A 23,870-nucleotide genomic window follows, 5' to 3' on the forward strand; every position below is an offset into this window, starting at 1 on the left:
TCTAGACCTGTTTTCTTGGACTGTCATCTTGTCATTGAGATATTTCATGTTTCCTTCTATTTTGTCATTCTTCTGACTTTGCTTTATTAGTTCTTGTTGCCTTGTGAGATCATTGGCTTCTACTTGCCCAATTCTGGTCATTAGAGACTGGTTTTCTGCTATAATCTTTTGATTTTCCTTTTCTATTTTGTCTATTCTGTTTTTCATGGTTTCCTGCTATTTAATTTGGGTCTCTAATTTGCTTATTATTTTGTTTGAATTTTGGGCATCTTTCTCCAATTGGGAGTTTCTGTCTTTTAAACTGTTAATTTCTTTTTGAGCTATTTCCCACTTTTCTTGCCACATCTCTTCCATCTTTCTCATGATCTCAGATTTGAACTCTTCAAGAGCTTGTGACTAATTTTCATTTTGGGGGGGAAGGTTTAGATGTGTTTATTTGTTTGTCTTCCTCTGATGTCTGCTCTGTGGTCAGGATTTTTTCTCCATAAAAATTACCAAGTGTCAGTGCTTTCCTTTTGTTCTTTCTGGTGGTTATTTCTTGGACATTGCTTGCCATCATTATGCTGGTTTTTCCTTCTCAGCCAGAAGTCTGAGTGAGGGGGCAGGCTCTCTGCGTATGGAGCTTTGGAGCAGTTTTTGCCTGAGGCTACTTTATGAGTCTCAATGCAGCTTCTACTGTCTGCTAGGCTTCTGCTGTCTGCTGCCTCTCTCAGCTCTATTCCTGCACCCAAAGTCTGTACTCTCTAGCCTCCTGGGGTCTCAAGTCTAACTGTTTTCAGGGTCAAGCCTCCTGGTGGTCCCAGTCAGCTGCCAAGACCCCAGAGATTGCCCCATGCTTGCTCCTCTACCCAAGGCTCCTTTTTTGAATCTCAGCATGCTGCTTCCACTGTCTGTCATCCCACAACTCTAGGTCTGCACCCAAGGTCCACACTCAAGGTCTGACCTCAAAGTCCATGTTCTTTAGCCTCTTGGGGGTCTTAAGTTGTGCAACTCTCAGGAGCAAGTCCCTGGTGATCCCAGTTAGCTGCCAAGAATTTAGTGAATGCCCCACGCTCGCTCTAACTCTTGTGTGCTGGCTCTGGTTCTAGCACCATAGGTGGGGTGGGGGAGGACTGATCAGCTCACATTTTAGTAGGAACTATTTCACCCCCTTATAACATGGAAATGCCCAAATCCCATGTATCTTTGATGCTGCTCCCTATTGTGGGGTCCCTTTGTTCATCTAGATTTGCTTTTTGTGTCCTTTTGAGGTATCATGTATGGGTTGATTAGGAGAGTTAAGCACCCTACTTCTACTCTGCATCCATCTTAACCTGGAAGTCCAGTCCCCTGGAACTAGCTCTGGAGAGGTTCTCAGAAATCACTGAACTTGGGGGCAGCTGGGTAGCTCAGTGGATTGAGAGTCAGGCCTAGAGACGGGTGGTCCTAGGTTCAAATCCAGCCTCAGACACTTCCCAGCTGTATGACCCTGGGCAAGTCACTTGACCCCCATTGCCCACCCTTACCACTCTTCCACCTAAGAGCCAATACACAAAAGTTAAGGGTTTAAAAAAAAAATCACCGAACTCTACTTTTATTTTTATTTATTTGTTTGTTTATTATTAATTTATATATAATATATATTATATCTATAAATCATGTTATTATTTATTATTGTGTTGTTGATTATCTAGGTTTAAGAGGAAATATTAATAGGACAGATTATATATAGAGAAATATATATATATATATATATATATATTTTTTTTTTTTTTTAAACTCTTGCCTTCCTTCTTGAAGTCAATACTGTGAATTGGCTCCAAGGCAGAAGAGTGGTAAGGGTAGGTAATGGGGGTCAAGTGACTTGCCCAGGGTCACACAGCTAGGAAGTGTCAGAGGCCAGATTTGAACCCACGATCTCCCATCTCTAGGACTGGCTCTCAATCCACTGAACTACCCAGCTGCCCCTGGCAGATTATATTTTAAAATGTGTCATGTATACATTTTTTTTCCCTCTCAACCAGTATAAAATATTTCATTAGCAAAATCCTTTGTAGAGTTCATTATCTAGTGATAGTCTGCTAAACAACTTTGCTTTATGTTATATGCTTACATTGATTTTAATGTCTTTTTGTAGCTTTCATTTGTGAGTCATAATGTCTCCTCCTAAAACAATATGGAACTAGTGTATTCCTTTTAAGGCACATTCCCTTCAATATTTATACATGGATATCAAATTCCTTTTAGTCTTCTCATTCAGTTTCATCTACCTTTATTTGTAAGAGTAAGAGGCTATATTTCATTTGCTTCCCAAAGCAGGTTTCTGAACCCTTGATATATTTTTACATACCTGACTGATTTGTATCTATATTACTATTACTATGATATTACTATATATAATATCAAATTATAATAAATAACAAACATATTATTATAAGTGTTATAAGGGTTTTCTAACTCTTATAAATTATTGGTATTTGTATAGTCTCATCAATAATTGTGTCCTGTATTTATAGGCTATTAGTTTGACCATTGGGAAAGATGGCTTCCCAAGCAGTCTAAAAAATTCCAGCTCAGGTCAGTTTATATAAATAACTATTTATTGACAGTATTAAAATTTAGGAAAAAGGGAAAGAAAAAGGAAACAAGAATATTTGCCCTCAATCTAAATTTTCAAACTCTAACCAAAAACCCAAATTAAGGTTCACAAGAACCTGCTTCTCCTTGATAAAAATCAAGACTAACTTATCTTCCTATCTGTTTATTAACCCAATTCTAACTTTCTACTCTAAAACTAAAAAAAATATATAATTTACCACAGTGAGAAAGATTGGATTTCTTTCCTGTTGTTTAGATAGGAAAATGGCTGGTCAGAATCTTCACAGCTTTGCTCTCTTCTGCCACCACTAACAAAGCAATGATATTGCAACACAATCTCTTTCCTTCTTATTTGGATATTTCTCAAGTAGGAAATTCACCAGATCTTCTCCAATTTCTAACTGTCTGAGCAAAATCCTTGGAGCACCTTCCTTGAGTCAGGACAGACCAAGAGCGAGTTCATTGGTCTAAATGTCCTTTCCAAGAATCTTTGAGAAATTCTTTTTATTCCCATGATTCTCTTTGAAATTCTATTTTGGCTTAAAGAAATCTAGCTTTCTCAAATTTCTATATTTATCTATTGTAATCAACTATATTTCCTAATCAACTCTTACTTAACTCTTAATTAACAAATATCCTATTACATATGCAATATATTACTATATCATACCTGATGTCTCTTAAATGTCAGCCTGATTTGTACCTATGTTGTTGTTTCAGTTGTGTTGGACTCTTCCTGACCCTGTTTAGAGTGGTTGGGTTTTTTCTGCAAAAGTATTAGAGTAGTTTGTCATTCCTTCTCCAGCTCATTTTATAGATGAAGAAAGGGAAGCAAACAGGATTAAGTGACTTGCCCAGGGTCATACAGCTGGTAAGTGTCTGAGGCTAGATTTGAACTCAGGTCTTTCTAAGTCCTAGAGTTCTATCCACTGCCCCACTTGGCTGCCTCACCTAAATCATCCCCATTTTTTGTTAAACTAGCTACACTTGAGTCAAGTGATTAAAGGAGTGATCCTGTTATTACTGTTATGTCTAGTGTTTTCTCTAAGCTTTGCACTTGAATGTCTATGCCCAAGGTCATATTGGTGAGATTGTCATATAAAATTTGTCACAGAATCCACTGACTTCACTCTTCCTTCAAGTCAAGCTCTCTCTTCCACCAATCCTCCTCATTTCAAGTCTTAATACCCTTAGACTCCCCACTCCTTATCCCATATCAAAGACTAAACAATAAAATATTTTCACTTTAGTATGAATGTAGTCAATATATTGGGGCAGTTAGGTGGCACAGTGGATGGAGTGCCTGGCCTAAAGTCAGGAAGACTCATCTTCCTGAGTTCAAATCTGGCCTTAGACAATTACTCACTTTGTGGCCATGGGCAAGTCACTTAATCCTGTTTGTCTCAGTTCCTCATTTATAAAAGGAGCTGGAGAAGGAAATTAGCCAACTACTCCAGTATCTTTGCAAGAAAACCCCAAATGTGGTAATGAAGAGTCAGATTCAACTAGACTGAACATCAAAAGACACTATGTTCCGTTTTTAACAATTGGTCTGCCTTTGTGAAATAAAAAGTTTTGTTCCTTGTTAAAAGGAATTTCAATCATTACTGAATGAAGGGGGCTGGATTAAGAGGGAGAATAAGGGGATCATATTAACATCAAATAAATTCTATTTCCATAAGCTTGCCTTAAGGCACCATGATAATTATGATTGCCATTTTTAGAGCTCCAAAAGGTATCAAATGAAACTGGCTGAGTTATTTTCTCCAAGCAGACTAGCTCCTTTTACTACATCAAGGGTAAGCCCTACTTGTCTATGAGGAAAACTAAGTCTTCAAAGTTTGATTGCTACCACCCAAAATCCACCCTTCTCCCAAAACCCACAGGAAATCAGGAAAGGAAATGGGGAAAGAAATAGGGAAGGTCAGAGAGATCCAGAGGATTTAGCTAATCTACAAAATCTCAAGAGAAAAGCACAGATTCAAGGCCATGTTTCAGCCTGAAGGCCGAGCTCAGTTACCCCCTCCTCTCTGACCAAGCCTCAGGGATCAACTGCCCTTAGTCAGGGTTCTAAGCCCTCTTAACTGCCAGAAATTCTGCAGTTAGCATTTTGCCGGGTTGATTGCACCTCTGCATTACATGAGGTATAGTCCCAAATTGTTCTCCAGAATGATTAGACTAGTTCACAACTCCACCACCAGCATATTAGTATACATGTTTTCCTATAGTCCCTCCAGTATTTGTAATTTTCCTTTTTTTTGTCATCTCAGCCAATCTGATGGATGTGAGATGGTACCTTAGAGTTTTTGTATTTTCCTAATTATTAGCAATTTAAAGCATATGGATACTGATAGCTATGAATTATTTTTCTGAAAAAATATGTGTATATTTTGACCACTTTTCAACTGGGGAATGGCTCTTATTCTTGAAAATTTGACTCATTTCTCTCTGTAACTCAAAAATGAGACTTTTATTAAGGAAAGTAACTAGAACAATTTTTTTCAAGTCTCACATTTCTAATTTTAGTTGCATTAGTCTTGTTTGGGCAAAAACTTTTTAGTTTTACATAATCAAAATTATTCATTTTTCCACCTATGAATTTATTTGGTCACAACATCTTTTATCTCTAGAAATGATAGATAAAATCTTCTATGTTCCACTAATATGCTTATGATGTCAAACTCATGTAACCATTTGGAGCTTATCTTGGTATACTGTATGAAATGTTGGTCTATATTATTTAGGTGACAACTTTCAAATTTTCCCAACAATTTCTGTCAAATAGTGAGTTTATGCTCTAATATCTGAGATCTTTTTTTAATCAAATAATAGGTTATTATGCTCAATTGCTTCTGTATATTCTGTACCTAATCTATTTCATTGATCATTCTCTTTTTCTTGCCCATTACTAAACTTTTGATAACAATTTTGCAATACAGTCTGAGACTTGGTATTTCTAAGCTCATTTTCTTCTCACATTTTTTTCATTTCCTTTGATATTTGATTGATCCCTACCAATATTAGTTTTCTATCTATATTCCATTGATAACCTTTTGTTATTCTAGATGAATTTTTTCTTGCCCTACAAAGTAGCTTGGTAGTGTGATTGTTATGGCACTTAATAACCAAATTAATTTTAGTAGCATTGTCACTTTTATGATGTTCTCTGCCTACCCAGGAACAATCAGTATTTCTCCAATTATTATATCTGTATTTGTTTGAAATGTGTTTTGTAATTATGCTCATATTGTTCCTGTGGATGTCTTCATAGGTAGACCCACTCAAGTATTTTGTACCATTTAATAATTATTTTAAATGGAATTTATCTCTTACTACTTCTTTACCAACTTGACTATAAAATCCTTCAAATCAGGAACCATTCTCTTCAATAGACTTGCTTCTCTGGTTCCATATTGCTTGTAGATCCTTAAATGCTCTTGCTAAAATCTTTTTTTTATGAAACAGATCTCAATGCACTTTAGTAAAACTCTTTCAAATTCTACTTCTCCAGAAATTCATTAAAACCAGCTCAAACTTTGTGGTTCTGATTTTATTAATAAAAGTTATTAATCTTGTCATTTCACCAGTTCTCAGGTCAAGTTAAATCTTGAGAAGAAATTTACCCCAAAGAGTATATATATTCATCTCTTTTCTCATATTCTCTAGATTATTATGCCTACCACATCCTGGAGTTGTTCTAGGAAAATCAAAGATTAGGTTTTGGCTTATGTCTCTCATAAAAGAAATAGGAACCTCCCTGAAAAGTTATTCAATGTAAAAAAAGAATAGATATCAGGTACTGCGAGAAACAATTTGACTTTTATTCTATTTTAGTATACCCCTGCCCATCCTAAATCAATGATTTTATCAGGGTTATCCAGTTAATGTGATTCCATTGGGGTTGTGATTAATTCCTTGATATTTGTTTTAAGGATAATCAACCAAAATGTGAAGGATTATGACCTAGTGGTACCAGATCTTAAACTGTACTATAAAGCATCAATCATTAAAACATTCTGGCACTAGCTAAGAAATAGAAGAAGGGTAGATCAGTGGAATAGACTAGGGATCAATGACCTCAGCAATCTAGTGTTTGATAACTCAAAGATCCAGGCCTTGGGGATAAGAACTCACTGACAAAAACTGCTAAGAAAATTGGAAAACAGTATGGGAAAAATTAGTATAGATCACATCTTACACCCTATACCAAGATAAGTTCAAAATGGATATATGATTCTGACATAAAAGGTTTAATGAATTAGGGAAACATATCATAGTTTACCTGTAAGATCTATGGATAATGGAAGCATTTATGACCAAGCAAGAGATAGAGAACATTACAAAATGTAAAAGGAATAATTTTGATTATATTGAATTAAAAAGAGTTTATACAAACAAAACCAATAAAATCAAGATTAGAAGGGAAACAACTGGGAAAAAATCTTATAACAAATTTCTCTGATAAAGGTCTCATTTCTTAAATATATAATTAAATCAAATTTATAAAGATACAAGCCATTTCCCAGTTGACATGGTCAAAGGATATGAATAAACAATTTTCAAGACGGAGAAATCAAAGCTTTGATAATCATAGGAAAAAATGTTCTAAATCCATCTTTATTAGAGAAATTAGAGAAATTAAAACAACTCTGAGGTACCACCTTACGTCTAATCAAATTGACCAATATGACAGCCAAGAAAAATGATAAATATTGGAGAGGATGTGGCGAAATTGGGATATTAATGCATTATGATTGGTGGAGCTATGAACTGATCCAACCATTCTGGAGGACAATTTGGAATTACACTGGAAAACCTATAAAACAATGCATACACTTTCATCCAGTATTACCACTACTAGGTCTGTAACCCAGAAAGATTTTTTTTTTAAACCCTTACCTTCTGTCCTGGAGTCAATACTGAATGTTGCCTCCAAGGCAGAAGAGTGGTAAGGGTAGGCAATGGGGGTCAAGTGACTTGCCCAGGGTCATACAGCTGGGAAGTGTCTGAGGCCAGATTTGAACCTAGGGCTCTAGAGTTCCGGTAAGATGGCGGTGTAGACAGAGCGAATCTTAAAACCTCCGCACCCTTACGCACCGAGATAGAAAACAATGTGCTTCGAGAAGAAAGAGGACTGAATCTAAGAATGGGATAGAGCAGGGGGAACCCTACTGCAGCACAACTAAAGAGGTATGCCAAGAAAAAGGCTTCACTTGAACTGTCGGGCCTGAGGGCATAGAAGAGGAATCCCAGGATCCCAAGATGCCTCCCCCACATGCTGTGTGGAGTCTCCAGCTGCCCGGGAAATCTCAGGGCTGGTGGGTGCACCAGTTGGGAGAGAGGGCCTTGCTGGCATAGGACTCAGGGAGTCAAACACAGACACTGGAGAGGTGACTAGAGGAGAAAACCAGAGAAACACAGCAAAAACGCCCAGAAGATGGTGGCTTAGAGAGAGCCAAACCCCAGAGCGCAGACAGCTTGGCTTCCTCATACCGAGATAGAGAACTGCAGGGTTTCAAGAGGAAAGAAAACCAGATCAAACACAGTGGATAGTGCAGGGGGACTCCACTGCTGGAGAGCTCAGTTCAGCAAAAAAAAAAAAAAAAAAAAAAAAAACCTCCCCCCCCCCTTCTTGTCACCCCACCTTTTTTGGGTTTTTTGTTTATTTGTTTGTTTTTCCCTCCCCTCTAGGCTTTGAGGTTTTAGCCTCAGGGCAGACTAATCCAATCCATACAGATTTAATCCCAACAATTGGACAGACAAGAAGTCTTCCAAGGGTAGAGAAAGTAACCTACCCCTGGGGGGAAGATCTTTCATCAAAGATCATTAAATACATCTGCTCAAATTAGCAGAACAAGGAAGGGGGAAAAAACATGAGCAAGCAACAGAAAAAGAGAAAAGAAATGACAATTGACAGCTTCTTTCAAGGAAGTGAAAAGAGAGCAAATGAAACAGAAATAGAAAAAGAGGAAGTAGTTCCAGTGAACTGGACATAGGGTTTGGAAGATCTCAAAATTCAATTAACTCAAGAATTTAAAACTCAATTAATTCAAGAACTTCAGGAACTCAAAAAACAATCAAGAGAGGTTGAAGACAATTTGAAAAAGGAAATACATGAGCTAAAACAAGAAAATAAAGTATTAAAAGCCAGAATTGGCCAGCTAGAAAATGAAGCAAAGAAGGCGAAAGATGATCTGCAAAGAAAATCGGACCAGAAAGAGAAGGATGACCAAAAAGCCAGGGATGAAATTCAGTCTTTAAAAAACAGAACTCAACAACTAGAAGAAAATGACTTCACAAGGCAGCAAGAATATATTAAACAAAATAAAAAACATGAAAAATTTGAGGAGAATATGATACACCTCATTGATTCAACCAAAGATCTGGAGAACAGAGCTAGAAGAGATAACTTAAGAATTATTGGTTTACCAGAACATCATGATAAAAGAAAAAGTTTAGATGGCATTTTATAAGAAATTATCAGAGAAAATTGCCCAGAAATTCTTGAACAAGAAGGAAAAGTGGAAATTGACAGGATCCACAGATCGCCTCCTACATTTAATCCACAACTGACAACTTCCAGGAATATTATAGCCAAATTCAAAAACTACCAGACCAAGGAAAAAGTATTACAAGCTGCTAAAAAGAAGTCATTCAGATATCAGGGAACCACAGTTAGGATAAATCACAGAATCTAGATGCATCTACATTGAAGGACCAGAAGGCATGGAACACAATATTCTGGAAAGCAAGAGAACTGGGGCTACAACCAAGAATCAACTATCCAGCAAGACTAACTATATTATTGCAGGGGAAAGTATGGTCATTCAATAAAATTGAGGACTTCCAAACACTCATCAAGAAAAAACCGGACTTAAACAGAGAGTTTGCTGCCTAAACCCAGAACTCAAGAGAATCAACATAAGGTAATTAAGAGAATGGGGGGAGGAGAAAAAAAATTCTTTTCTTTAATAGACACAACAAATTCAATCAATTTATATCCCAAGAAGAAAAGAAGGTATTGGTAAATATTAAAAATTATAATTACCAACAGGGTAACTAGAAGAAGTTTACATAGAGGGAACAGGGACTAACTGTATAGGATGAAATGTCAAGAGATATATAAATATATATATGTATGTATGTATGTACGTATAGATATATACAAAACTAGGGGGGGAAAGATAACAATAAGAAAAAAGGAAAGCAAAAAAAAAAAAGGAATAAATTTATATTCCATAAAGAAGCACATGGGATCAACAGGGGGAAAATAACAATACATTGTAAGGGTAAAGAGGTTAGAGAGAGAGAATATTCAATACTTAAGTGTATTGAAATCAACTTAGAGAAGAACAATCAGATCCATAGGGGCAGAAAATTGATTCATGCCCTATAGAGAAGTAGAAGGGTAACAAAGGGACTGGTGGGGAGGGAAGCAATACTAGGGAGGGAGAGGACTTGGGGGAGAGCACCGAGTGGTAGATTTGACCCTAGGACCTCCCATCTCTAGGCCTGGCTCTCAATCTACTGACCTACCCAGCTGCCCCCCAGAAAGATTTTTAAAAAGGGAGGAAGGATCTACTTGTACAAAAATATTTATAGCTGCTCTTTTTGGTTGTGGCCAAGAATTAGAAAAACTAAGGAAATGTTCTTCAAATGGTGAATGGCTAAACTAACTGTGGTATGTGATGGTGATTGATTTGTGCTGTAAGGAATGATGAACAGGATAGTTTCAGAAAGAGCTGGAAAGATCTACATGAACTGATGCAGAGTGAAATAAGCAGAACTGGGAGAACATTGTACACAGTAACAACAATACTATGGAAAGATCAACTATGATAGACTTAGCTACTATTACCAATACAATGATCCAGGACGACTCTGAGGGACTTATGACAAAGAATGCTCTCCACCTCCAGAGAAAACCGTTCAAGTCAAAATGCAGTTGAAAGCATTTGATTTTTCAATTGTTTGTTTGGGTTTATGTTTGAGATTTTGGCTTTTATAAGATTACTCATTTACAAAAATGAATATAGAAATATGTTTTACATAATACATGTATAACCCAGAATGAATAACGATTGCCTGCCAGTGCCAGGAGTGGGAAGGGAAGGGAGGGAGAGAGATAAGCTCGATCATATAACTTGGGAAAACTTGTGTAGAAATTTATGACATGTAATTGGCAATAAATTTTTTTTTTAAAAAAAGATAACCAACAAATCTTAAAACATAATTATGTAAAACCCAGTGGAATTGTGTGTCAGCTAAGCAGGGTTAGGGGGGGTTGGGACAGAGGGAAAGAACATGAAACATGTAACTAGGAGAAAATATTAAAAATAAAAATAAAATAAACATAATGTAATTAGGAGAAATTAAATGTAGATTATAATTGAATAGGTTCTTTCCTCTTATATTAAGCTTGTCAGCATGACTTGCAAGAAGCCTCCACCATTGGCTTAAACTTGTAAGTACTGCATGATAGACATGTTACAAGCTTCAGTGAAGAACTCAGCTATATATTAAGAATCCCTCCACTCTGTGTCACTTCCTTCTGACTCATTATAGGTAGGCTTCGACAATAGGTTGAACCCAAGACCTAGCAACTTCACTTGGCTAGATCAACCTTGGGTCTGTTGCTAAAGTGATGTCATGTGGATGGACTACTGGTTGCAAAGTGCCCACCTTGTTGTTTTGTAGCAATGTGATAATCCACCATTGAAATTGCACACTTTGTTCTAACACAGCCTGAACTGTCCAGGCACATAAAGACTAGGTTGGGTTCTGAAGGATGTAAAAGCTATACTCTAGAGAAAGTAAAGATCTCAGCCTGTGAGGAAGGTATGAGATCCTATTTGCTAGAGGGGAACAGATCCCTCTAATACAGTTAATGGCTCAGAGCTCTGCTTCAATTGTTTCATTAAAGACTGGATACTTTTTCTGGTGTTACAGTATAGATGGGAAAGCTATCTTATTTTTCATAAGTACACAATGGCAAAGGCATGTTAACAGTAACATATTGCTTCCAATATACTCTTTTGGGAGACTGATACTTAAAATATAAAACACCATAGATGTAGAAACATTGCTTCATATTAAAACATTAAAATCATAGGACTAAATGGTGCTTTCCTTAGTAATTGTATTAAAAGGGAATTGGAAACCAAGATAAACTGAGGAAATAGTAGATATGACTTCAATCCTTCCCTAAAATTTTTTTCTCTCCCCAAATACATTTCCTTCAGCCTCTCCTTCCACTCTCCCACAACCTGATTACTAATTACCTCCCATCTTCCATAGTCCCTAACTCCTCCCACATACCCTAGGGTCCATTCCTTGACACAGCTTCCTGGTCTAGTGGTAATAAAATGTCCCAGCCATATTGAGCCCAGGCCTGGAATTAGTGGATTTCTAAGACCAAGGGCTACCATATTCTGCAGACCTGCTGATCAGATGCATTTCTATCTGGAAGTGAAGGACATGGCATCTACCAAAGCTGAAAATGGAAGTGCCATTGATTCCTCACTAAATAATTTTGCTTTTGGTGGGGGGCAAAGTAAACCTCTTTGGATGAATGTTCAATGACTCATGAGGAGTCACACCTCTTCCTGGTTTCCAATTCACTTGTTTGTGTTGTCTTCCTCCATTGGAATATAAGCTACTTAAGACCAGGATCTGCCCTGCTTGTGAGTATTTGCATCATTAGTCATTAGTACAGTTCCTTGGCATGTGGAAAGCACTTAAATGTTCTCTCTCTCTCTCTCTCTCTCTCTCTCTCTCTCTCTCTCTCTCTCTCTCTCTCTCTCTCTCTCTCTCATCAATCTACCTGCTTGTCGATCTAAAAAGAGATTACTGTAAAACAAAAAAAAAATCTGAGCTAGCCACAAAATTATTTATTCTACTCAACAGTTTCTTCTATTTGAATTTAAATGTAGTCTCTCTTGTGCTCAGCCCTTCACAGAAAAAAAAGGAATATATGAAAGTTTTCCCCATAGAAATCTTTTATCTACTTGAACAGAATAAATACTATCCCTTAGCCATCCCTTTTCTTCAGGTTAATGAAGCTCAATATTATTGTAACTTCATTATAGGACTTTTTTCTAACTCCTTTTTCATATTAGGGCTCATTCTAGTTTCTTCATTCTTTTGAAAATATTATTTCTAAGATTAAATATAATACCTTTCAAATTGATTTGCTTAATGTTGAATACAGTAGAAAGATTTTATTTAGGCCTTTGAAGGTCATATTCCTTTTAATACTGAAGGTCATTTTCCTTTTAATACAATTCATTACCGCCACTGATTTTTTTCTGACAGCATATGTCAGAAAACATAGCAGTAACTCATCTTGATGAAAAATTTCTGGATACTTAGGATATAGCAGAAAATATTGGTGTAGATGCTGATATTATTTTCAAGGAAATGGCTAACATTTCTTGATCTGAATCTTGTCATTGCAGATGACAGTAGCCAATACCACTTCCTAAGAAAGAAAAAAAGTGACAGGTTATCAGAATCATTCTCCTGAGGAATTCGTAGCCCTTTCAGTCAGGACATGCCTCAATGTCCCCTAGAGAGACAATAGTGAATACTACACACTTAGAATCAAAAGACCAAATTTGATTCTGAGTTCTGCCACTACACCAAGAACACAGCTACACATTATAGGTCCTGTGCAAAGTACTCATCTTGCCAGAGCCAGTTTTCTCATCTGTAAAATGAGGGATTTGCACTCTTTAAGGTTGAAACAATATCTAAGATTTTTTAAATATCCAAAACTTTTATGATAACCTAGCAAAAGGACCCAGTGATCAAGATCCATTGCCCTTTATTGAGGAACCTAGTGAGGTGAGGGTCACAGTGACAAGACCTGGGTTCACTCGCGTAACCCTCACATCATTCATCCCCAAGTAGATAGATACATCCTCAGAGGAGTCACATAAAAAGCATACTATAACTTTAGCCTCATTTACCTTGAGATTCATCCTTCCCCTATCTGCCTAGAAGAACTGAATCTTTAACCCAGAGAAGGATGGAGGATGACAACCTCCCATTTAACACAGTCATATAATTTGCATTGTAAGCACTTTAGGCTTCATGAAAACATGTCAAAGGCAACATAATAAAGGGCTATTATTACTAGTTCTTTCAAAATAAAGTTATAATGAGATATGTGTTCTCAATGATCAGATTAATACCATAAAACAGAATAAGAGAATGATGTAAACAAGAAGCTTCCATTTTTTTAGGTGATAACTCTTTATGCAATACCAAGTTATCAACTGAGCTTCATTCATCATATATAGAGAGGACATAACTTCATCTTGATGCCTCTCCTACATTTTACACACAAGGTCTCTGAAGAACAGAGACAGAAAAGCAAGGATAGGCAGATAATACCATTTATTGTGAGTTTCTTGAGTACTGAAGGCACTACAGGAAGATGTGGAAGAAAGTGGTGCCATTCCTGCTGTACAATATTTCTCAATTTCAGGAAGAAAAACAATACAAACTCAAGTAAAATTTCATTAATTAAAACTACCTGACAAGAAGGCCTATTTTAAGTAGCCATGAAGAAATTCCTTTACCCTGCCCCCAAAAATCACCCCACCACCATCAGAAATTATCTTTTTTATGATACTTTGAATAACAGTGTACTTTGAAAATGCTTTTCCAAATCCTATTCTGCCTCATATTATTGCATAGTTAGCACACGCTCATTTATATGTGGCATCCATCTCACTATAAGCTCAGAACTTGGAATTAATGATCTCTTCCCATGGTAAAAATCATGTTTGAAAACACAGGTACTTACCAATGGTTGTGAAGTGAATGGATGAATAATTTTTATTAATATTAATGATTCTTACCAAAGTTGAAATTAGTATGGTCAGAATTAGATATTACTATAATTAGATATTATGATAATGGGCCGCTAGGTGGCACAGTCAATAGAGTACCACTCCTGGAGTCAGGAAGACTCATCTTCCTGAGTTCAAATCTGGCCTCAGAAACTTATCAGTTGTGTGACCCTGGACAAGTCGCTTAACCCTGTTTGCCTCAGTTTCCTCATCTGCAAAATGAGCTGAAGAAGGAAATGGCAAACTACTCTAGTATCTTTGCTAAGAAAACCTCCAAAATGGTCATGAGGAATTAGACATAGTTGAAATGACTAAACAAAAATAATTATAATTACATATCAACTTATGAGCAGAATCATTTGAGAAAAAGCAGAAAAAAGGAGTTACCAAGTTTCCACACAAAGCCTCCTGAAAGGATTTAAGAAATGCAAACAGCTCCTCTTCCTGCGGACTTTTCCTAGGTCCCTTTTCTGACATTTTTTCTCTATGATCATAAGGGCCTTATTGTCTTGCTGGAAGTCAGGGTTATTATCTGAAGGAGAGAAAAAGAAAAATATTGCCAATGCCCATGATTTCTCACTTCACTCTAAGTCTAGTAAATTTGTACCCTAGACATAAAAAGAAATGAGCCAAAATAAAAGATTGAGTTATGTTTTTAAAACCTGCTAGTTTTTGTATAATACTTCCAAGTTTAAGTTGCCTTCTGGTTATAACCTCCTGCCCCACAAAAATCATAATATATTTGAAATCTAAGATATTTTGGCAAAAGAGTGACATTGTATGTTCATATATTGGGTGCAAGGTGTAGGGATGGGATTTTGTGCAAAGGAGATGGAACCAAAGAAGGAGAAGACAGTTGCTGGCAGTTGCTGACAGTTGAGATCATAGAGGATTCTGGGGAATTTCTCCCAGGAGAAGGGAAAGAGTGGTCTTTGGGGTGAGGGCTGGGAGGAGTGAGGAGGCAGACAAGCCAGCTCTGATCTGTTCCAGAGGCCTTGCTGAAGATATTTCTCATGATAATTGAAACCTTGATTCCCTGATCACAGCCATTTCAACACTACCCATCTTTTCAAGACTACAACCATCAAGTCAGCTAAGATTTTGGACTCCTTTGGGAGCAATCTCTTAGTCTCCCTCATCCATTTACCTATCCTTGCTGAGAGACCCTTTTCAGTCAAAGCTTACAATTATAGGAAAGAATAGAAATAGAAAAAGAAATAGAAGGGGAAGGGGGGTGGGGAGAAGCTTAGGAGTTGAAACCACTAGGGTTCCTGCCTGTGACAAACCCTATAGGAATAGTGAAGAGGGCACCCCAAAATCCCTCTTGGCCATCACCCTTTTCCTCAATTCCTGATTTGTAAATAACAAAAGCCATTTAATAGTCAGATAGTGTTCCAGTCTGGCAGCCTTCATCTTTGAACCAGACCACCTGCTGTGAAAATAACTGACCTCAGAGGAGCTTTGAGTGAACCCCAACCTTATTCAGGATCTGATTGGGGTATCACATACATACTCCTGTAGGGAAGCATTGCCCCGAACTCTTGAGGGGTAGGTCACCCCAGTTTTGGGGTGATATCCCCTTAAAGTCTCCCAGGGGAGTGCTGGAGGAGATAGTCACCACACAGACCTTCTCTCTCTCCCTTCTATCAACATCCATTTCTGGCTGGCTCCTTTTATTATTACAAAGGTACATTTTTCCATGAATAACAGCAGAAAAAGAATTGATTCAAGAGATCTATTAGGAAACTATTGCAATAGTGCATATGAGAGTTAATTAAAGAGTTGAATGAATTGAGGAAATGGTGAAGGCAAATTTTGAAAGATATAACAAAGAATCAATGAGACATTTAGGATGCGGAGGGTATGAGACAGAGAGAGGTCAAAGTTGATCCTGAAGTTTGGAATGTCAGTGAATAGAAAAATAATATTATTATCAACTAGGTAGATCAGTAGAAAAGAAAAGTTTAGGAGAAAACATGATAGGTTGAGTTTTGACATGATCTTGAGCCATTTGGGCACAGATTCTTAGCATCTGAAATGTGTAGTTAATTAACTAATTGCTACAAGAATGACTGTAAAGAAAGAATAAAGTTAAAGAAAGAGCCTTGGAATAATGCTTACATATTTTTAGGAGAAGGAATGAGGGGAGTAGTAGAGAAAAAGGACAGAAAAGGTATGGGCTAGTAGTTAAGTAGTATGTGTCTTAAAACAAAGAAATACGGAAGAAAGAAGATGCCAATAGTATCACAGTCTGAGTTGATAGCTTGCAAGTCTCATAAAGAAGGGTTTTTTGTGTGGTCTTTGGTAAGTATATTTGAATTTGGGTAATAAGCATGATACTATATGATTCTGGTTTTACTCCTAGCCCAGTGATGGGCAACCTTTTGAGCCTAGTGTGTCAAAATTTGCCAAAAAACCAAACATAACTCAGATGGTGTGTCACTTCAAGAAAAAAACCATAATTTCGCAATATTTATAGTTTATATAACAAAAATGTACAATTGCAATATATAACTTATTTAATGATCCAAAATAGGTAAATTAATATAGGTAGAATTATCATCTATAGTGCACAGAGTGTCTACACTGCACTACAGCAAATGTTTTATCCTTGGCATGCAGCCCCATATTTCTCTGTTTGTGGCCGCATGTGGCCGCGTGTCATCGAAAATGTCTATGTGTGTCACTGCTGACACATGTCTCATAGGTTTGCCATCACTGTCCTGACCCAAGCCACATGGTTTCTACTTCTCCTATCCCATCCTTCCACCAAGCTCTTGCTACCACTACCAGATAGACACTTACCACCACTGGGTACACTCCTGTCCACATCAGAGCCAGGATAGGTAGTACCCTGAGGAATACTTTGAGTGGATGGAACCATGAGTTTGTGCTCAGGAGGATTTGTACTTAAATTCCAGGGTATCATGTGTATGGAATTAATGGTTCGTTCTGTGGCATCCTTAATTCTCTTCGTGAAATTTCCCATAAACGTTTTGAGTCTTCTGTAAGAGGCATGAAGTTTTTATGGAGAGTAAGAGGAAAATAAATTTATGAAGTTATAATAACCTTTCTCTCCTAACCACCTATTTGTTCATTATTCTCTTAGTGGATACAAATTATTCTTTTGTTCAATTCATCTTTTTTTATTTTAAGTTTTTCTACTTAACAAGCAAATTATTTTCTATCCATCCCACTTCCCCACCCCCTATTATACCTATTGTCATTGTGTGTGTGTGTGTGTGTGTGTGTGTGTGTGTGTGTGTGTGTGTGTATGTGTGTGTGAAGCAAAATAAAACAACCGGAGAATTCCTATTGGCCATTTCCAAAAATGTATCTAAAATTCAGCATCTTAATTCCACCACCAATCTATCAGAAGGAGGGGCACATGCTTCCTCATCATTCTTCTGGAATGTACCTCAATCTTTCAAAACACACAATTTCTCTAAAGTTCCACAGGATCTTTCTTTTGCTGTTTTGTCATTTCACTCATTTTTAATTATTCATGATCTCATTTGGGGTTTTCTAGGTAGGAGTGGTTTCCCATTTCCTTCTCCAGCTCATTTTACAGATGAGGAAACTAAAGCAAACAGGTAATTGGCTTGCCTAAGGTCATGTGTCTAAGGCTGAATTTGAACTCGTATAGATGAGTCTTCCTGATTCCAAGCTCAATGCTCTTTCCAACTATGCCACCCAGTTTGCTTTTGGATCCTTCTTACTAGACTCTAAAAACCTCCTTGTTTCCCCCACAACCCTGCCCTTTTGTAATTACTATCCAAATGAAGTCTAAGTCTTCATATCTTAACCTCTCAGGTCCATGAACTCCTCATAGGATCATAAAATAATAAATTATAAATTTCAAGAGTTAGAAGGAAAATTAGAAGCGATCTAGTCCAATACCAATTTTTAAAAAGAGGCATTGAAGCACAGAAAATTAGGTGACCCAGGATCCCACAGGTAGCAAGGCATTTTACAACCTCCATTCTCAACCTATTTTATATTTATTAAGATTCTGGTGTCATCTATAAACCTTCAAACCTCACACCATTCTTTCCATAGCACATATTCATCTAGAATGAGAAATAATTAGAACTTCCCATGACCTGTGCTCTACCTCAGCTACACAGAGATGGTCATACCCTTGAGATGGCTGTCACTCCTCAGTGTTGTACCTCCATGTTCATGAACTCCAAAATACCTTTACCTGATCATAATCTTTTACATTTCATTTTTCTCTATGCCTTATCACTTCCAGTTCTGTTATTTATCTTCAGTGTGATCTCCAGTTTTTTCCCAGGTTATCATCCCTGCACTGGCCAGTCAAGTCAATACTCAATTTATTATCATGTGTCAGGTACTGTGATAAGCAATTGGGATATGAATATAAATACAAACAAAAAAAAAGACAGTCCTTGCCCTCAAGTAGCTTACAATTTAATAGACAACACATAAAGAGATCTGAAAAATGGAAGAGTGCATTTAATGGTCTCTCTTCCCTTCCTTATCTTGACCCTTGGGGAATTGGTTTAATTCTACACTTGAGATGTGCTTGCTTCCTTGTTCTATCACCAACATCAATCCTCACCAAACCCCACTTTGATTACTCTTCCCACCATCTGCCACCTATTCATGGGATCCTGGAAAGAGTTAGAAAAAATTATATTCATGCTACAAAATTCATGTTACAAAACATTGACTGAGCCCTATCTAAAGTTAAGAATCCTTTTTCACGTCACTTCCTAATCAATTAGCTCCATATGACCCACCACAGTAGCTATGTCACAATTTTCATCCTTTTTCAAGCTTCCTTCCCCCTCCCTCCTCTTCCAACCTCTCAACTGAGGATCTTGCTTCAGATTTAACTAAAAAAAATGAAGTTATAAAAAAGGTCCCTCTCCTCTTTGCTCCTCTCCTCAATATTTCATTTTTCCCCTCCCCCCCATCTATCTCCTATCACTACCCAACTCTAGCTCATAATCAGGGGCTAGGGTAAAACTTTGCCACCCTTGATCTTACCCCATCCTATCATTTCTAGCTGGTTGTTCCCTCATTCCTCTCACTATCTTGTTAATCTTCAATATCTTCCTATGTACTGGCTATTTTCCTGATGCCTACAAACACACCGGTGTTTTCTTATCTTTTATAAACTTTCACTTTTGGTCTGACCATCACCTGCTAAGTCTCATCCTCTATATCTCTCCTCTAGAATGGCTAAACTTCTTGAGAAAGTCATCTGTAAAAGACGACTCTCAACTTCTTTTCTCCTCATGTTCTAAATTCTATATTCTGGCTTCTTACCTCATTGTTCAACTCAAACGTCTCTCTTCAAAGTTACCAATAGTCTCTCTTCAAAGTTACCAATAATCTCATAATTACCATTTTTAATGGTTTTAACTCAGTCTTCATCATTCTTGACCTCTATGGAGCTTTGACACTGTTGGTCACCCTCTTTTCTTCAATAATCTCTCATCACTAGGTTTTTGTAACACTGCTCTCTCTTGGTTCCCCCCTCTTTTCCTACTGAATGAATGCTCCTTTTCAAGTTTTCTAAGCTGTTTCACCCTTCAGTTAACACACCCACTAATGTGTCCCTCAGGCTCTGTCTTAGGACCTTTTCTCTTCTTCTTGCTTAGTGATCTCAACAGCTCTGGTAGTTCCATCCATTGTTTCCTATGTAAATGATTTTCAGATCTATGAATCTTCAGTCTAAACCTCTCTCCTGAGTTTCAGTCTTCTTACACTCCTACCTTATGTCTTAGCATCAATTCTAAGTCAGAAGAGCAGCAAAGACTAGGCAATCAGGGTTAAATGACTTGCCCAGAGTCACATAGTGTGTGAAGCAGATTTGAACCCAGTTCCTTCCAACTTCAGGCCTGGTGCTCTACCTACTCTGCTACCTAGTTACCTTTCAGAGCTTCAATATTACATTCGCAACTATGCTTCTGGACATCTGCAAACAAGATCTCAAATTCAACATGCCCACAGTAGAACTCATTATCTTTCCCCCGAAATCCTACATTCTTCAAAATTCCTTTATTACTATGGAAACTACTATTGAATATCTTTCCAGTCATCCAGCCTTTACAGCCTTGATATCATCCTCCAGTGACACATTTCTATTTTCACAATCTTACACATATAGATATAGATATTCTTCTTTCCCTTTAGAAGGCCAATAATTCTGATACAGGCCCTGATCACCGCATACTTGTGCTGTTCCATTCAACTATCCAGCTAATCTTCCTGAAGCACAGGGCCAACCATGTTCCTGCCTCTTCATTAAATTCTAGTGGCTCCCTATTAACTCCAGGATCAAACATAAAATCTGTCTGGCTTTTAAAGCCCTTCATAATCTGGCCCTTTCCTACCTGTCTGGTCTTCTCACATTTTAGTTTTCCCTTTCCAGCTATTCTTCAATTCAACTATAATATCCTTCTTGCTGTTCTTCCCACCTGAACCTCCCAACCCCGCCCCCCCCCCCAATCCCAAGCCTTTTCCCTGGCTGTCCCCTGTCCCTGAAATTCTCTCCTTCCTTATCTCCATGTTCTGGATTCTCTGTCTTCCTTTAAGGCTTTTTTGAATTCCCCTCTACTTAGTGCCTTCACTCTAAGATTGCCTTTCATTTGCAGTCTTATATAGATATCCCATTAGGTTGTAAAGTCCTTTGAAGTTAGGGGTGATGTTTTTCCTTCTTTGCATCCCCAGAGCTTAGTAGATACCTTAATAAATGCTTTTTCAATGATTTGACAATGATTTGTTTGGGCCAGGTGACCATCCTTGCCTGGAAGAAAGGGAAAATGATGCCCTCAAACGTTTTTTGGTTAAAGAAGTCAGGGGGAAAAGCAGGCTAAAAGAGAAAAACATATGGCTATATGTAGAAGTTGAAGTGTAGAGTTGCCATTACTCACGGTAAGTAGTGGTGGGCAGCTGCTAACAAGCACTGTTTATGGATAAGGACACCTACGCAAGGACTAAAGTGGTTTTTGATGCACACTGGGTAGGAAACAAGGTCTTCCTTGTCATGCTTGACTGTATGATCAGAGTAAAATGCACCTGGGGAAAGAAGCAGGGAAGCAGATTAATGGATCAGAAAAATAGCATTTCTCATCCCTCCTGCTGGCTCCCTCAATTATTCCTGGCACCCTATTGCCAGGCCTTGGTGTTGCTACCTCATTATTTCCCTTCATTCTATGATCAATAACAAATAGAAACAGCAAAGGAGATAAATGGGAATGGATAAGGAGGACTAACCTACCCACCACCAAAAGTGATACCCTTAAACAGTCTTATCAATATAAATGGGCTGGAGGGAGAGAGTGAACTCAACATAAACTAGAATCCTAAGCTTCTAGTTGGGGGTGGTAACGTGTGGCATAGTGGAGAAACTCCCAAACCCTAGTCACCACACCTGAGTTTGAGTTGTATTTCTACTACTTGGTACCTATGTAAGCTGCAACAAAAGTAACTTAAATTTCTCCAGGAATCAGTTCCCACATGTAGAAAGAAAATGGATAAGATGACTTCCAAGTACAATGATGCTCTAAATCTATATTCCTATGATATGAGAAAAGGCATCTCTGCTCATAGCTACATTTCTTTCTAGGGTAGAAATTCAAGTAAAGAAAACCATCTTTGCTCATAGTCATGTTTCTTGACTCTGCTCAGACCTCCCACTCAAGATGAGCCCCTCCCAATCTAACACAACCCAAGACTGATTCACAGACTCACCCACAAGGAGAGCAAAGAGAATAAACTTCATTGTTGTTTCAGGAATCTGTTCCAGTAATCAGGTAGGGAAGGCAGAAAGAAGTAGAACTTGGGATCTCCCTCCTGCCCCCATGGTGGTACTGCATTGAAATAGTGGATAGTGTTAGAAAGGAGATTTTAAATGAGATCTAGACCCCAAATGAGAGAAAGGTATTCAGGGTTCAAAGTTGTATTTTTTTTTTCTCTTCTCCAGATTAGGTGCTCCAGACACAGATAATCTCTAGCTCTCTCTAGGGAAACTGGCTCACAAGTTCTTCTCTAAGTAACCAATCGGATATTTATACTTTACATAAGACCCTCCTCTCTTTATGACATTCACTCTCCCTTCCCTGTTATCACTATCTTTATTATCCTTGTTGTCCTGAGCAACAGCCCAGGCAAGTACTTACCTTTTTTTTTTTTTAACCCTCACCTTCCATCTGAGAATCCATACTGTGTATTGGTTCCAAGTTAAAAGAATGGAAAGGGATAGACAATAAGGGTTATTTGACTTACCCAAGGATCACACAGCTAGGAAGTGTCAGAGACCAGATTTGAACCCACGATCTCCTATCTCTAGGCCTGGCTCTCTATTCACTGAACAGAAACAGCAAAGGTACCCCAAAACACATAAAAGCATATCAGAATAAATATAATTTGAATACATTAGCTTAATGTATTCAGTAATTAAGTTAAAGTTCAGTAGGATTTTACTTTTATGACTATTAAACTTCATTTTATATATGGCCCACTACCTAGCTTATTAAGATTTTCTGAACCTTGATTCTTTCCTTCATCTTACTGACAGTCCTTCTTGAATTTATGCCATCTATTAAATCTAACAAGAATGCTGTCTTTATCCAAACCATTGATCAAAATATGAACCCAGCACAGGACCAACCACAGATCCTTGGGGCACTCCATTAGAAACCACCTTCCAAGTACAAGGAATAGCAATGAGGGCAGAGTTATTGGATTATAGAGTACCCAGGAAGACAGTGTAAAAAGTCTGGAAAGGCAAGGAAGAATTGTGTGATTAAGGGCTTTAAAAGACAAAAAGGGAATATCATAATTCTGGAGGCAATAGGGAGTCACCCAAGTTTATTGAAAAGTGAGAAGATTGAGTGACATGGTCAAATCTATGATTTACAAATATCATTTTAATAGATGAATGGATTATGCATTGATTAGGGAAATAGTGGAGGCAAGGGGGCCAATAAGGTTATCGCAGTAGTTCAGGCAAAGGGTGATGAGGACACGCACAAGGGGATATGTCAGCATAAGAGGAGAGAAGAGGCAATATAACAGAGAGATAACAGCATCAGAGGATAGGAGAGGCAATATAACAGAGAGTGAAGGTCAAATCAACAGATAGAATTGGGCAACAGATTACATATGGAAAGTGAGGAGTCAAGGACATGAGCTGGGTGACTGGGAGGATGATGATGGTCTTGACAGCAATAAGAAAATTAGGAAGATAGGAAGGTTTGAGGGAATAGAAAATGAGTTCTGTTTTGGCTATGTTGTGTTTAATATGCCATAGAACATTCAATTGAATATGTCCAATAGGCAGTTGGAGGTGTAAAACTGGAGATCAAGAGATATTAAAGTTGGATAAATCAATCTGGGAATCATCTATAAGAGATGTTCATTGATTTCTTGGGAACTGATAAAATTAACAAGTGAACT

At 37.6% G+C, this 23,870-nt stretch overlaps 1 protein-coding gene across 1 annotated transcript; it reads right to left on the reverse strand.

The window, feature by feature from the left end:
* Positions 1–12,897: 12,897 nt before the first annotated feature.
* LOC123249704 (probable inactive serine protease 37) lies at positions 12,898–22,194 on the reverse strand. Its single transcript, XM_044678838.1, has 5 exons — positions 22,164–22,194; positions 21,344–21,488; positions 17,241–17,440; positions 14,823–14,967; positions 12,898–13,057 (listed from the first exon to the last, which is right to left on the reverse strand). The coding sequence occupies exons 1-5, from the start codon at positions 22,192–22,194 to the stop codon at positions 12,898–12,900; spliced, it is 681 nt and encodes a 226-aa protein (XP_044534773.1).
* Positions 22,195–23,870: the final 1,676 nt, after the last annotated feature.

Source organism: Gracilinanus agilis, chromosome 5 (assembly GCF_016433145.1).
Source record: "Gracilinanus agilis isolate LMUSP501 chromosome 5, AgileGrace, whole genome shotgun sequence".
Taxonomy (NCBI): Eukaryota; Metazoa; Chordata; class Mammalia; order Didelphimorphia; family Didelphidae; genus Gracilinanus; species Gracilinanus agilis.

Excerpts from the sequence above, each read along its gene's own strand:
- LOC123249704 (XM_044678838.1), bottom strand. The coding sequence starts at position 22,194 with ATGAAGTTTATTCTCTTTGCTCTCCTTGTGG. Across the intron at positions 14,968-17,240 it reads CAGGAGTGTACCCAGTGGTG|ATAATAACCCTGACTTCCAG; the intron begins GTAAGTGTCTAT and ends TCTCTCCTTCAG. Across the intron at positions 13,058-14,822 it reads AGGCTTTGTGTGGAAACTTG|GAAGTGGTATTGGCTACTGT; the intron begins GTAACTCCTTTT and ends TTTCTTTCTTAG.